The sequence below is a fragment of the Rattus rattus genome, chromosome 3, assembly GCF_011064425.1.
Source record: "Rattus rattus isolate New Zealand chromosome 3, Rrattus_CSIRO_v1, whole genome shotgun sequence".
Taxonomy (NCBI): Eukaryota; Metazoa; Chordata; class Mammalia; order Rodentia; family Muridae; genus Rattus; species Rattus rattus.
Window position 1 is genome coordinate 141,263,117 of NC_046156.1, and position 16,106 is coordinate 141,279,222.

Sequence of the window (16,106 nt, forward strand, 5' to 3'; positions counted from 1 at the left end):
TCTGCTATGGACTAAGATATCTCACTTCAGTCCTACTGGAAAATGTAGCAGATTGTAGTTCTGCAAAAGATTAAATTGTGAGGTTTCTCTTAGACAAGCAAAATGAAGAACTCAGGGGTATCTTCTAATTTCTTTCTGAAACCACTTGCTTCCCACCTATGTCCTTACCTGTCACTTCTGGATACTTGAGCAGGAGCAGCAGAGAGTACCTCAGGGTTGTACTAGTTGTCTCTGTCCCAGCAGCAAAGAGATCAGATGCTGTGAAGATCAAGTTCTCACAAGTAAACTCCGTCTTTGGGTTGTGTTTTTCCTGTGTTATCCAGCAAATAGTTTGTCAATGTGCATATTAGAGTGAATAAAATTACTTATACATAGAAAGTTTGACCTGACAGACCTTAGAGAGTTTAGCAAATGAAGAAACTGGCCTGTGCTCAGGAGATATGTACACCCCATGCCCTATCTTCCAGTCTTACACCAAGTTTCTTGTGTGGAAAAATTTTCATGAGACTCTTCAGTCAGGTGAGACATGAAGCCTACTGCATTCCCAAAAATAGATAAACAAAAGAAATTGTCCCCATGTCCTTTTTGTAAAAAACAGGTTTCACTCATAACATACATAAGGATAAAAAGCAGACGTCATGTGATATGGGAGCTAGTCATAACAATAAAGGTCTCAATTGTAAATGTAGTAAAGAAAACTGGAAGGTCACTGAATCATCATGTAAGTATACTGCTTGAATAAGAAAGAAAATACATTACACAGCTAGCATAAGTGTATATGTCGGTGGATCAGATGGAGTGCTAACAAAATGAAGACCAACAAAGAGAGTTCCAACAGAATTCAACGGAAACGAGTGGCTTTTCAACAAAATGAAGCCATGACAGAATCATTTATTCATATAGGTGCCTTAAAATTAATCTATAATTCCATATCCATGTAAATTCAGTTGAAGTTACACAGTTAAGAAATCTTTCATCCTTGGCACTAATGATTTCCTTCTCATGCTACAACCTACACCTTAGAATTCATCTGAAAGCCCCTCACCCATACATAGCTAATATTATAAGATTTGGTATCTTAAAATTCCACCTGCAGATGTTGTAGGTAGTCTGCCTATCTTGAGCTGCTTTTCTAAGTTTTGATATATTGTCTACAAAGAAAGTATTCATCTCTATTATATGACATGACATTTTTTTTGAGAATTTTGGAAATATATCCATTTTATGGACACATTGCAACATATGACTCTTTATCAAGGTTATTTTTGTCTACAAAATAGGGCCAATATAATCAAATTACTGAACTTTATAATGTCTGAAATGCTTACTGAAAATTCATGTACACATTAGGCACATAAAGTGCTTGTCAAAAATTGCCAGTCTGAACCATTTAAATGTCCCTGTAAACACGGACAATTCATGGAACAAAAAATGCTCAAGCAGTCAAATAACTAAATTGGAGTTTTATTAACATTTTACCTGCTCCATTTTGATCAGGAAACAATCAATAAAGTCCCGAGGATTGTTAATATCCAGTGACTCTTGATGCTGTATTACTTTGGCCAAAAAGTAATGTTTTGCAAAGGCAAAATTTTTAAGTAATTTTCTGTGTCTTCCTGGTAAATAATCAATGATAGCAGGAAAATTATTGCAAATCTACAAAAGAAAATGATAGAAGTTTAAAACACAGAATGCATGTATGTGCAACTTATAGTACAGTATACCTTGGACAGAAAAAGTAAATACAAGTATAAATAATGTTATCCATCCTGATAAGTGAATTTATGCTTTACATAGAAATTGTTGCTTGTAAAAATGTCTATGGGAAAATGGAATAAGACTTTTAGTAGGGAGCCTTCCAGTATCCATCTGCACCCCAGAGTTAACACTGTGGCACAACTCTGCAGACACAAATGCCTCCCAGAGAGCTGGTCTCTCAGGAGTGTTTTGCCCCTAAGTTCACATGTTAGACAAATATTTTGCTACAAAAAATGGCCAAAGAATGACCAACTAGGAGACCACACACATCAGGAACCACAGAGTAACTAAGGTAAGGATCTTGCTACTCTCCATCAGCAAGGTAAAACAGTGAATCTCAGGTGCAAATTTTTCATAGAAAACATTGACACAACAGTCAAAGAAAATGCAAAATGCAAAGAGCCCCTAACCCAAAACATCCAGAAAATCCAGGAAACAATGAGAAGACCAAACCTAATTATAATAGGTATAGAAGACAGTGAAGATTCCCAACTTAAAGGGCCAGTAAATATCTTGAACAAAATGATAGAAGAAAATGTCCCTAACCTGAAGAGATGCCCATGAACATATAAGAGGCCTAAAGAAAACCAAACAGATTGAACCAGAAAATAATCCCTTACTCTCACATAATAATCTAACCACCAAATGCAAATATATACATATATATGTATATATATGTATATATATATATATATATATATATATATTAAAAGCAGTAATGGAAAAGGAGTCACTTAACATATAAATACAGACATGTCAGAAATATACCATAATTCTTACCAGAGATTCTAAAAGCCAGAAGATCCTGGACAGATGTCACACAGAACCTAATAGAACACAAATACCAACCCAGGCAAAATTCTCACTTAACATATAAATACAGACATGTCAGAAATATACCATAATTCTTACCAGAGATTCTAAAAGCCAGAAGATCCTGGACAGATGTCACACAGAACCTAATAGAACACAAATACCAACCCAGGCAAAATTCTCAATTAATATGAATGAGGAAACCAAGATATTCCATGGCAAAACAAACTTTACACAATATCTTTACACAAATCCATTCCTACAAAAAATAATAGATTGAAAACTCCAACAAAAGCAGGGAAACTACATGCTAGGAAAGGCACGAAAGTAAAGTTCTTTCAAAAAACCCAAAAAAGCACAATTCCTTCCTCCCAAAACCCGTGGGAGAGAGAGCTCAACAGCCAGATAGGTGGGAACTCCTGAGACTGCAGGGCAGGAGAGACTTCCAGTACTGCCCATCCTTGCCCACATCCCTGGACCATGAGGAAACTGTATAGGGCCTCTGGGAACAGTAAGATAGGGTCACTCAACGCTGTGGTGCAGACATCACCGGAATCTGAAGGGACCCAGTCAAACAGCTCCCTGCACCCAAATCCCAAGGGAAGGAGAGCTAGACCTTCAGAGGGGCAGACGCGCCTAGGAAGCCAGAGTAGACTACTCTCTGCCCACATTTCTGACACTAGAGGAAAATGCCTAGCACCATCTGGGTCCCCTGTGCACAGGGTCCCGAGCGAAGGTGGGGCAGGCCCTTCTGGTTGCTGCCATCACGGAGAGCTGAAACACTGGCTCAGAGAAGCAACTTCAGGCTCAAGACCAGAGGTAAGACCAACTTTTCCGCTCCAAGTGACCAGCCTGGTGGACTCAGGACTCTCAAAGGCAAAATGCCTCTGGGACCAGGCACTTCCGGTTTCTAGCTGGGAACCAAACCTCGCTGATCCCATCCCAGAGCTCTCTGCTCCCAAAACCCTTGGGAGCAGAGAGCTCCCAACCCAGAAAGGTGGGCACTTCAGAGACTGCAGGGCAGGAGGGACACCAGTACTGCCCACCCTTGCCCACATTCCTGGCCCAAGAGGAAACTGTATAGGGCCTCTGGAAACAGGAAGATAGGAGCACTCAACGCTGAAGTTCAGACACCATCTGGATCTGAAGGGACCTGGTCAAACAGTTCCCAGTACCCAAAACCCTTTGGGGGGAGAGTTAGACCTTCAGAGGGGCAGACATGCCTGGGAAGCCAGAGGAAACTACTCACTGCCCACAATTCTGACTCTAGAGGACAACACCTGGTGCCAACTGGGCCCCCTGTGCACAGGGTCCCAAGCGAAGGCGGGGCAGGACCTTCTGGTGACTGCCCCCACTGAGAGCTGAAACCAGGTGTGAGAAGTGACTCCAGGCCTGAGACCAGAGGAAAGATCAACTTTTCTGCTCACAGTGCCCTGCCTGGTAGACTCAGGACACACACCCACAGGAACACTTGAAGACCAGTAGACAGGACACACCAGTACACACCTGAAAGCAGAACACTCTGTTCCCATAACTGGCTGAAAGAGAACAGGAAAACAGATCTACAGCACTCCTGACAAACAGGCCTACAGGACAGTCTAACCACTGTCAGGAATAGCAGAACAAGGTAACACCAGAGACAACCTGATGGCAAAAGGCAAGCACAGGTATCCAACAACAGAAACCAAGACTACATGGCATCATCAGAGCCCAACTCTCCCACCAAAGCAAACACTGAATATCCAAACACACCAGAAAAGCAAGATCTGAATTCAAAATCACATTTGATCATGATGATGGAGGACTTCAAGAAAGACATAAAGAACTCCCATAGAAAAATGCAGGAAAACACAAATAAACAAGCAGAAGCCTATAGAGGGGAAATGCAAAAATCCCTGAAAGAATTACAGGAAAACACAATCATACAGGTGAAGGAAATAAAAATGGAAATAGAAGCAATAAAGAAAACACAAAGGGAGACAACCCTGGATATAAAACACCAAAGGAAGAGACAAGGAGCCATAGATACAAGCATCACCAACAGAATGCAAGAGATAGAAGAGAGAATCTCAGTAGCAGAAGATTCCATAAAAATCATCAACTCAACTGTCAAAGATAATGTAAAAGAGAAAAAGCTACTGGCCAAAACATACAGGAAATCCAGAACACAATGAGAAGATCAAACCTAAGGATAATAGGTATGGAAGAGAGTGAAGACTCCCTACTCAAAGGACCAGTAAATATCTTTAAAAAAATCAAAATCATAGAAGAAAACTTCCCTAACCTAAAGCAAGAGATGGCCATAAATGTACAAGAAGCGTACAGAATTCCAAATAGATTGGACCAGAAAAGAAACTCCTCCCGTCACATAATAGTCAAAACACCAAATGCACAAAACAAAGAAAGAATATTAAAAGCAGTAAGGGGAAAAGGTAAAGTAACATATAAAGGCAGACCTATCAGAATTACACCAAACTTCTCACCAGAGACTGTGAAAGCCAGAAGATCCTGGACAGATGTCAAACAGACCCTAAGAGAACACAAAGGCCAGCCCAGGTTACTGTATCCAGCAAAACTCTCAATTAGCATAGATGGAGAAACCAAGAAATTCCATGACAAAACCAAATTTACACAATATCTTTCTACAAATCCAGCCATACAAACGATAATAAATGGTAAAGCCCAACACAAGGAGGCAAGTTATACCCTAGAAAAAGCAAGAAACTAATTGTTCTGCAGCAAAACAAAGAGAACATAAGCACAGAAACATAATCTCACATCCAAACATGAATATTACAGGAAGCAACAATCACTATTACTTAATATCTCTCAACATCAATGGAGTCAATTCCCCAATAAAAAGACACAGATTCACAAACTGGCTATGCAATGAGGACCAAACATTTTGCTGCCTACTGAAAACACACCTCAGAGACAATGACAGACACTACCTCAGAGTAAAAGGCTGGAAAACGACTTTCAAAGAAAATGGTCTGAAGAAACAAGCTGGAGTAGCCATTCTAATATCGAATAAAATAGATTTTCAACCAAAAGTCATCAAGAAAGATAAGGAAGGACACTTCATATTCATCAAAGGAAAAATCCACCAAGATGAACTCTCAATCCTAAATTTCTATGCTCCAAATACAAGGGCACCTACATACATAAAAGAAATCTTACTAAAGCTCAAAGCACACATTGCACCTCATGCAGTAATAGTAGGAGATTTCAACACCCCATTCTCATCAATGGACAGATCATGGAAACAGAAATTAAACAGAGACATAGACAGACTAAGAGAAATTATGAACCAAATGGACTTAACAGATATTTATAGAACATTCTATCCTAAAAAAAAAAAAAAAAGGATACACCTTCTTCTCACCACCTCATGGTACTTTCTCCAAAACTGACCATATAATTGGTCATAAAACAGGCCTCAACAGGCACAGAAAGATAGAAATAATCCCATGTGTACTATCAGACCACCACAGGCTAAAGCTGGTCTTCAATAACAATAAGGGTAGAACGCCTACATATACATGGAAGTTGAAAATGTTTTACTCAATGATAACCTGGTCAAGGAAGAAATAAAGAAAGAAATTAAAGACTTCTTGTAATTAATATAAGATTAATTTACAACTGACCCAAAATTATGGGAAACAATGAAAGCTGTCCTAAAAGCAAAACTCGTACCTTGTAATGCCTGCATAAAGAAATCAGGAGAGAGCATATATCAGCAGCTTGACAGCACACCTAAAAGCTCTAGAACAAAAAGAAGCAAATACACCACCCAGGAGGAGTAGAAGGCAGGAAATAATCAAATGCTTCATTCCTTCTTTAAAAGGGAAACAAGAATACCCTTGGCAGGGAGTAGGGAGGTAAAGTTTAGAACAGAGGCTGAAGGAACGCCCGTTCAGAACCTGCCCCACATGTGGCCCATACATATCCAGCCACCAAACTACATAAGATGGATGAAGGAAAGAAGTGCAGGCTGACAGGAACCAGATGTAGATCTCTAACGAGAGACACAGCCAGAATACATCAAATACATAGGCGAATGACAGCAACAAACCACAGAACTGAGAATGGGACCCCCATTGAAGGATTCAGAAAAAGGACTGAGAGAGCTTTAAGGGGCTTGAGACCCTATATGAATATCAATGCCAACCAACCAGAGCTTCCAGGGACTAAGCCACTACCCAAAGACTATACATGGACTGACCCTGGGCTCCAACTGCATAGGTAGCAATGGATAGCCTAGTAAGGGCACCAGTGGAAGGGTAAGTCCTTTGTCCTGCCAAGACTGAACCCCCAGTGAACAGGATTGTTGGGGGGGGGCAGTTATGTGGGGAGGATAGGGAGGGAAACACCCATATAGAATGGGAGGGGGAGGGATTAGGGGGATGTTGGCCTGGAAACTTGGAAAGGGAATAACAATTGAAATGTAAATAAGAAATACCCAATTTAATAAAGATGGAAAAAATGTTAGGTAAGAAAAAAAGACATAGACTAACAAACTGGATAAGTTAATAGGACCCAGCATTTTGCTCCATACAAAAAACAAAGCACAGTGAGAAAAACAGACACTACCTCAGAGTAAAAGACTGGAAAATACATTTTCCAAGCAAATGGTCCCCTCAAAAAAAGTTGAAGTAGCCATTCTCATGTCGAATATGATCGATTTTCAAAGAAAAGTTATTAAAAAAGATAAGGAAGGACATTTCATATTCATCAAATGAAAAATCCATCAAGCTGAACTCTCAATTCTAGACAACTATTATCCAAATGCAATGGCAAACATATTCATAAAAGAAACTTTACTAAAGATAAAAGAACAGAATGTACCTCAAACAATAATAGTTGGAGACTTCAACATTCCACTCTCATCAATGGATAGATCATGGAAACAGAAATTGAACAGAGACACAGTGAAAGTAACAGAAGTTATGAACCAAATGGTTTTAACAGATACCTATAGAACATTTCATGCTAAAACAAAAGAATATACTTTCTTCTCAGAACATCATAAGACTTTCTCCAAAATTGATCATATAATCAGTCCCAAAACAGGTCTCAACAAATATAAGAAGATTGAAATAATCCCATGCATTCTATCAGATGACCATGGAATAAGGCTGTTCTTCAACAACAAAATCAACAGAAAGCACACATACACATGGAAGCTGAATACATTCTACTCTATGATATCTTAGTCAAGGAAGAAATAAAGAAAATGAAGACTTTTTAGAACTCAATAAAAATGAAGTCAAAACATGCCCAAATTTATGGGATACAATGAAAGTAGTGCTAAGAGGAAATCTTACAGCTGTGAGTGCCTCCAAAATGAAACAGGAGAGAACATACATTAGCAGCTTGACAGCACACCTAAAAGTTCTAGAACAAAAAGAAACAAATAAACCCAAGAGGAGTAATGACAGGAAACATTCAAATTCAGGGCTGAAATCAACCAAGTAGAAACAAAATCAACAAAACCAGGAGCTGGTTCTTTGAGAAATTCAACAAGATAGATAAACCCTTAGCCACACTAACCAGAGAGCACAGAGAGTGTATCCAAATTAATATAATCAGAAATGAAGAGGGAGACATAACAACAGAAACCAAGAAAGTTGAAAAAAATCAACAGATCCTACTACAAAAGTCTATACTCAACAAAATTGGAAAATCTGGAGGAAATGGAAAATATCCTGGACAGACACCAGTTAAATCAGAATCAGATAAACCATCTAAACAGTCCCATAATCCCTAAAGGAATAGAAGCAGTCATTAAAAATGTCTCCCAACTTGTTCTCTTTGTTCTTCTCTGCTCTTCCTTGTCTCTTTTCTCCCCATACTCCCTCCCCCCCATATGCCCATGGCTAGCCTCCTTTCCTCTTCTCTCTTCTTCTTCTCTCATTAAACCTCTCCACATGGAAAAAAAATGTCTCCCAACCAAAAAGAAGCCCCAGACCAGATCAGTTTAGCGCAGAATTCTATCAGACCATCAAAGAAGTCCTAATACTAATACTCTCAAATTATTCCATAAAAGAGCAACAGAAGAAATACTATTCAATTCATTCTATGAAGCCACAATTACATTTATAATTAAATGACGACAAAGACCCAACAAAGAAAGAGAACTTTGGACCAATTTCTCTTATGAATACTGATGCAAAAATACTCAATAAAATTCTCACAAATTGAATTCAAGAACACAACAAAATGATCATCCATCATGATCAATATACAGAAATCTGTTAATGTAATCCACTATAAAACAAACTCAATGAAAAAAAATACCACATGATCCTTTCATTAACTGCTGAGAAAGCATTGACAAAATTCAACACTCCATCATGATAAAAGTCTTGGAAAGATAAAGAATTCAAGGCCCATACCTAAACATAGTAAAAGTAATATACAGCCAACCAGTGGCCAACATCAAAAGAGAAATTTGAAGCCATGCCACTAAAATCAGTGACTAGACAAAGCTGCCTAATCTCTCCCTACCTATTTAATATAGCACTTGAAGTCCTACCCAGAGAAATTATACAACAAAAAAAAATCAAAGGTACGCAGATTGGAAAGGTAGATGCTAAAATATCAATATTTGCAGATGATATGATAATATATGTACGACCCCAGAAAATTACACCAGAAACTGTTAAACATGATAAACAACTTCAACAAATTGGCTGGACAAAAGTTGACTCAAATAAAACAGTAGCCTTCCTCTGCTCAAAAGGATAAACAGGCTAAGAAAGAAACGATGGCAATGACAGCTTTCACAATAGACACAAATAATATAAAATGCCTGGGTGTGACTCTAACCAAGCAAGTGAAAGATCCTATGACAAAAAACTTCAAGTCTCTGAAGAAAGAAATTGAAGAAGATCTCAGAAACTGAAAAGATCTCCCAGGCTCATGGATTGGCAGGATTAATCTAGTAAAAACTGGCACCTTGCTAAAAGCAATCTACAGATTCAAAGCAACCCCCATCAAATTTCCAACTCAATTCTTCATGGAGTAAGAAAGAACAATTTGCAAATATATTTGGAATAACAAAAACAAAACAAAACAAAACAAAAACGGATAGCCTCTGCCACCTCCTTTTTTCTGCTGGGACAGACTGCTAGCTAGTCTGCTCCCCAGAAGAGGCTATACCCTGAGACATTCCAAAGGATCCACTGCATTTAACATTTTGTATGAACCCAGCCCCGAAGTCCCACAGATGCTTCTGGGGGGCCATTGGACTCGGGGACTCACCATGGCCACAAAACCCCACACGCTGAATACCAATCCCCTTCTAGCTGGTTCTCCCCTCGCCCTGGATATTTTTTATTTGCCTTCAAATGTTATTCTCTTTCATTGTTCCCCAACTATAAGCCCCCTATCCTGCCCTCTCCCACTATAAGTGTGTTCCCCCTCTCCAGCCACCTCCTGCCCTCTTCCCTGCCCTGATACTCCCCTACACTTGGGGAAGGAGGGTTCAGCCTTGTAAGGACCAATGGCTTCTCCTTTCATTGTGCCCAACAAGACCATCCTCTGCTACATATAAAGCTGGAGCCATGGGTAGGTTCATGGGTAGTCTTTGGGTAGTGATTTTGTCCCTGGGAGCTCTGATTGGTTGGTACTGTTGTTCTAATGGGGCTGCCAGCCCCTTCAACTCCTTCCACCCTTTCTCTAACTCCTCCAATGTGGACCCCTTTCTCAGGTCAATGATTTGCCTCTATCATTCACCTCTGTATTTGTAACGTTCTGGCTGAGCTTCTCAGGAGACAGATATACCAGGCTCCTGTCAGCATGCACTTCTTCGCTTCAGCAATACTGTCTACCATTCCTTCAGTCTCTGCTCCAAACTTTGTCTCCATATCTCCTCCTATGAATATTTTTAAGACAGACAGAAGCATCCAAACTTTGGTCTTCCTTCCTGAGCTTCATGTGGTCTGTGGATTGTATCATAGGTAATTTGAGCTTTTGAGCTAATATTCATTTATCAGTGAGTGCATACCCGGTGTGTTTTTTGTGATTGGGTTACCTCACTCAGGATATTTTCTAGTTCCATTCATTTGCCTATGAATTTCATGAAGTCATAGTTTTGGTAAATGAGTAGTACTCCATTCTGTAAATGTACCACATTTTCTGTATCTATTCCACTGTTCAAGGGCATCTGGGTTCTTTCCACCTTCTGGCTCTTATAAATAAGGCTGCTATGAACAGAGTAGAGTATGTGTCCTTGTTGTATGTTCGAGCATCATTTGGATATATGTCCAGGAGTGGAATAGCTGGGTCCTCAGGTGGTAAAATGTCCAATTTTTTTAGAAGGCTCCACACTAATATCCAGAATGGTTTGACCAGCTTTCAATCCCATCAACAATGGAGGAGTGTTCCTTTTTCTCCACATCCTTACCAGCATCTGTTGTCACTTGAGTTTTTGACCTTAGCCATTCTGACTGGTCTGAGGTAGAATCTCAGGCTTGTTTTGATTTGCATTTCCATGATGACAAAGGATGTTGAACATTTCCTTAGGTATTTCTCAGCCATTAGATATTCCTCAACTGCGAATATCTTGTTAGCTCTGTACCCATTTTTAATAGGGTAATTTGACTCTCTGGAGTCTAAATTCTTGAGATCTTTGTATATATTGAACATTAGCTGTCTATTGGACGTAGGATTGGTAAATATCATTTCCCAATATATTGGTTGCTGTTTTGTCCTAATGACAGTGTCTTTTGCCTTACAGAAGCTTTGCAGTATTATGAGGTCCCATTTGTCAATTCTTGATCTTAAAGCATAAGCCATTGGTGTTTTGCTCAGGATATTTTCCCCTATGCCTATGTGTTCAAGGCTCTTCCCAAATTTTTCTTCTATTAGTTTGAGTGTATCTGGTTTTATGTGGATGTCCATAATCTACTTGGACTTAAGATTTGTATATGGAAAAAAGAATGGATCAATTAGTATTCTTCTACATTCTTACCTTCAATTGAACTAGCACCATTTGTTGAAAATGCTGTTTTTTCCACTGTATGGTTTGAGCTCCTTTGTCAAATATGAAGTGATCATATGTGTGTGGGTTAATTTCTGGGTCTTCAATTCTATTCCACTGATCTACCTGTCTGTCTAAGAGCAGAGGTAAGACCAAATCTTCTGCTCCAAGTGACCCACCTAGAGCCCTCAGGACAAACAAACCCAGGAGCACTCTGGGGCAAGACCCTACTTGTTTCTGCCTGCACCCAGAGATGAACAGTCCCACAGTTCTTTCTACCCAGATCTGGCTGGAAGAAAACAGGTCTATAGGAGGGTCAAGCCTCTGTCAGAAAGAGCAAGGCCAGCTAACACCGGAGACCACCTAATGGAGAGAGGCAAGGGCAGGAACCTAAGCAACAGAAGGCAAGAATGCTTAGGATCATCAGAGCCCTGTTACCCCACCAAAGCAAATACTGGATATCCAAACACACCGAAATCGCAAGATTTGGATTTAAAATCACATCTCATGATGATGATAGAGGACTTTAAGAAGGACATAAATAACTCCCTTTAAAAAATACAGAATAACACAGGTAAACATGTAGAAGCCAAGAAGAAACACAAAAATCGCTGAAAAAATTACAGGAAAACACAAGAAAACAATTGAAGGAATTGAACAAAACCCTCCAAGGTTTAAAAGGGGGAATAGAAACAATAAAAAAATCATGAAGAGAGACAACACTGGAGATTGAAAACTATGAAAGAGATCAGCAGTCATACACACAAGCATCACCAACAGAATACAAGAGATAGAGGAGAGAATCCCAGGGGCAGAAGATAACATAGAAAGCATTGACACAACCATCAAAGATAATGTAAAATGAAAAAACCTCCTAATCCAAAACATTCAGGAAATCCAGGACACAATGAGAAGATCAAACCTAAAGATAATAGGTATAGAAGAGAGCTAAGACTCCCAACTTAAAGGCCAGTAAATATCTTCAACAAAATGATAGAAAACAACTTCCCTAACCTAAAGAAAGAGATGCCCATAAACAAACAAGAAGCATACAGAACTTGAAATAAATTGGACCAGAAAAGAAATTCCTCCTGTCAGATGAAAGTCAAAACACCAAATATACAAAACAAAAGAATATTAAAAGCAGGAGGGGGAAAAGGTCAAGTAACATATAAAGACAGAACTATAAGAATCACACCAGAATTCTCACCAGAGACTATGAAAGCCAGAAGATACTGGACAGATGTCATACAGACCCTAAGAGAACACAAATCCCAGCCCAGGCTACTATATCCAGCAAAACTCTCAATTAACATAGAAGGAAAAACCAAGATATTTCATGATAAACCGATCAATAAACTAAATTTCCTAATAAAAACATAGACTAACAGACCGGATATGTAAAGAGGACCCAACATTTTGCTGCACAGAGAAAACACATCTCAAAGACAGACACTACCTCAGACTAAAAGGCTGGAAAAAACTTTGCAAGCAAATGGTCTGAAGAAACTGGAGTAGTCATTTTAATATTGAATAAAATCAACTTTTAACCAAAAGTTATCAAGAAAGATGAAGAAAGACACTTCATATTCATCAAAGCACATATTTCACCCCACACAATAATAGCAGGAGATTTCAACACCTCACTCTCATTAATGTACAGATCATGGAAACAGAAACTAAACAGAGACATAGAGAAACTAACAGAAGTTATGAACCCAATGGATTTAACAGATATTTATAGAACATTTCATCCTAAAACAAAAGGATATGCCTTCTTCTCAGCAACTCATGGTACCTTCTCCAAATTGACCATATAATCAGTCACAAAACAGGCCTCAACAATGCAAGGAGATTGAAATAATCCCATGCACCCTATCAGACCACCACAGACTAAAGCTGGTCTTCAATAACAACAATAAAGACAGAAAGCCAACATATACATGGACATTGAACAATGACCTACTCAATGATAACTTGATCATGGAAGAAATAAAGAAATTAAAGACTTTTTAGAATTTAATGACAATGAAGGCACAACATACTCAAACTTATGGGACACAATGAAAGTATGACTAAGAGGAAAACTCATAGCTCTGACTGCCTCCAAAAAGAAACAGGAGAGAGCATACATTAGCAGCTTGACAGCAAATGTAAAAGCTCTAGAACAAAAAGAAGCAAATGCAAGAGGAGTAGAAGGCAGGAAATACTCAAACTCAGGGCTGAAACTGACCAAGTAGAAAGAAAAAGGACTATATAAAGAGTAAACAAAACCAGGAGCTGGTTCTTTGAGAAAATCAACAAGAGAGATAAATCCATAGCCAGACTAACCAGAGGGCAGAGAGGGTGTATCCAAATTACCCAAATCAGAAATAAACAGGGAAAAATAATCTTAGAGAGGACTGAAAGAGCTTGAAGGGGCTCAAGACCCCATATGAACAACAATGCCAACCAACCAGAGCTTCCAGGACTAAGCCACTATCCAAAGACTATACATGGACTGACCCTGGGTTCCAACCTCATAGGTAGCAATGAATAGCCTAGTAAGAGCACCAGTGGAAGGGGAAGTCCTTGGTCTTGCCAAGACTGAACCCCCAGTGAATGTGAGAGTTGGGGGGAAGGGTGGTAATGGGGGGAGGATGGGGAGGGGAACACCCATACAGAAGGGGAGTGGGAGGGGTTAGGAGGATGTTGGCCTGGAAACCGGGAAGGGGAATAACAATCGAAATGTAAATAAGAAATACTCAAGTTAATAAAGAGCCCAGGGTCAGTCCAGGTATAGTCTTTGGGTAGTGGCTTAGTCTCTGGAAGCTCTGGTTGGTTGACATTGTTGTTCATATGGGGTCTCAAGCCCCTTCAAGCTCTTTCAGTCCTTTCTAAATAGATACCAAGTACCAAAGTTAAATAAGGATCAGATAAACCATCTAAACAATCGTATAAATCCTAAAAAAAAAAATAGAAGCAGTTCTTAAAAGTCTCCCAACCAAAAAGAGCCCAGGACCAGATTGGTTTAGAGCAGAATTCTATCTGACCTTCATAGAAGACCTCGTACCAATACTGTCCAAATTATCCACTAACTAAAAACAGAAGGAGCACTACTAAATTCCTTTTATGAAGCCACAATTAGGCTTATACCTAAACCACACAAAGAAAGAGTACTTCAGACCAATTTCTTTATGAATATTGATGCAAAAAATCCTCAAAACACTTCTCACAAACCAAATCCAAGAACACATCAAAGTGATCATCCATCATAATCAAGTAAGCTTCATCCCAGGGATGCAGAGATAGTTCAATATATGGAATTCCATCCATGTAATTCCCCATGTAAATAAACTCAAAGGAAAAAACACATGTTCATTTCATTAGATATTGAGAAGGCATTTGACAAAATTCAACACCCCTTCATGATAAAAGTCCTGGAAAGAATAGGAATTCAAGGCCCATACCAAAACATAGTAAATGCAATATACAGCAAACCAGTAGCCAACATTAAACTAAATGGAGAGAAACTTGAAGAAATCCCACTATTATAGGTGACTAGAAAAGGCTGCCCACTCCCTTCCTACTTATTCAATATAGTACTTGAAATCCTAGCCAGAGGAAACAGACAACAAAAAGAAGTCAAAGGGATACAAATTGCAAAGGTAGAAGTCAAAATGTCACTGTTGGCAGATGATATGATAGTATACTTAAATGACTCCAAAAGTTCCACCAGAGAATGACTAAGCCTGATAAACCACTTCAGCAAAGTGGCTTTGTATAAAATTAACTTAAACAAATCAGTAGCCTTCCTCTACTCAAAGGATATTCAGGCAGAGAAATAAATTAGGGAAATGACACCATTCACAATAGTCATAAATAAAAAAAATACCACGCTGTGACTCTAATGAAGCAAGTGAAAGATCTGTATGACAAGAATTTCATATCTCTGAGGAAAGAAACTGATGAAGATCTCAGAAGATGCAAAGACTTCTTCTAATGCTCAAGGAATGCAGGATTAATATACTAAAATGGCCATTTTGCAAAAAGCAATCTACAAATTCAATACAATCCCCATCAAAATTCCAACTCAATTCATCATAGAGTTAGAAAGAGCAATTTGCAAAATTCATTTGAAATAACCAAAAACCTAGAATAGCAAAAACTACAACAATAAAAGAAATTCTGGGAGAATCACCATCCCTGACCTCAAGCAGTATTATATAGCAACAGTGATAAAAAAATAACTGTATGGTATAGGTACAGATAAAGGCAGGTAGATCAGTGGAATAGAATTGAAGACCCAGAAAGAAACCCAAACACCTATAGTCACATGATATTTGACAAAGGAGCTAAAACTGTCCAGCGGAAAAAAGATAGCAGTTTCAACAAATGGTACTGAAGGTCAGCATGTAGAAGAATGTAAATCAACCCATTCTTACTGACTTATACGAAGCTTAAGTCCAAATGGATAAAGGACCTCAACCTCAAACCAGATACACTCGAACTAATAGAAGAAAAATTGGGGCACATGGGCACTGGGGAAATTTTCCTGAACAAAAAAACC

At 38.9% G+C, this 16,106-nt stretch overlaps 1 protein-coding gene across 1 annotated transcript in view; it reads right to left on the minus strand.

Moving 5' to 3' along the window:
- The window catches only part of LOC116897018 (cytochrome P450 2C42-like), a 68,093-nt gene that overhangs the window by 19,477 nt on the left and 32,510 nt on the right, over positions 1–16,106 (minus strand). The window contains exons 5-6 of the mRNA XM_032898625.1: positions 1,480–1,656; positions 169–310 (exon numbers count right to left, since the gene is read on the minus strand). Of these exons, the coding sequence (XP_032754516.1) occupies positions 169–310; positions 1,480–1,656 (319 nt within the window). The remainder of the gene's footprint in view (positions 1–168; positions 311–1,479; positions 1,657–16,106) is intronic.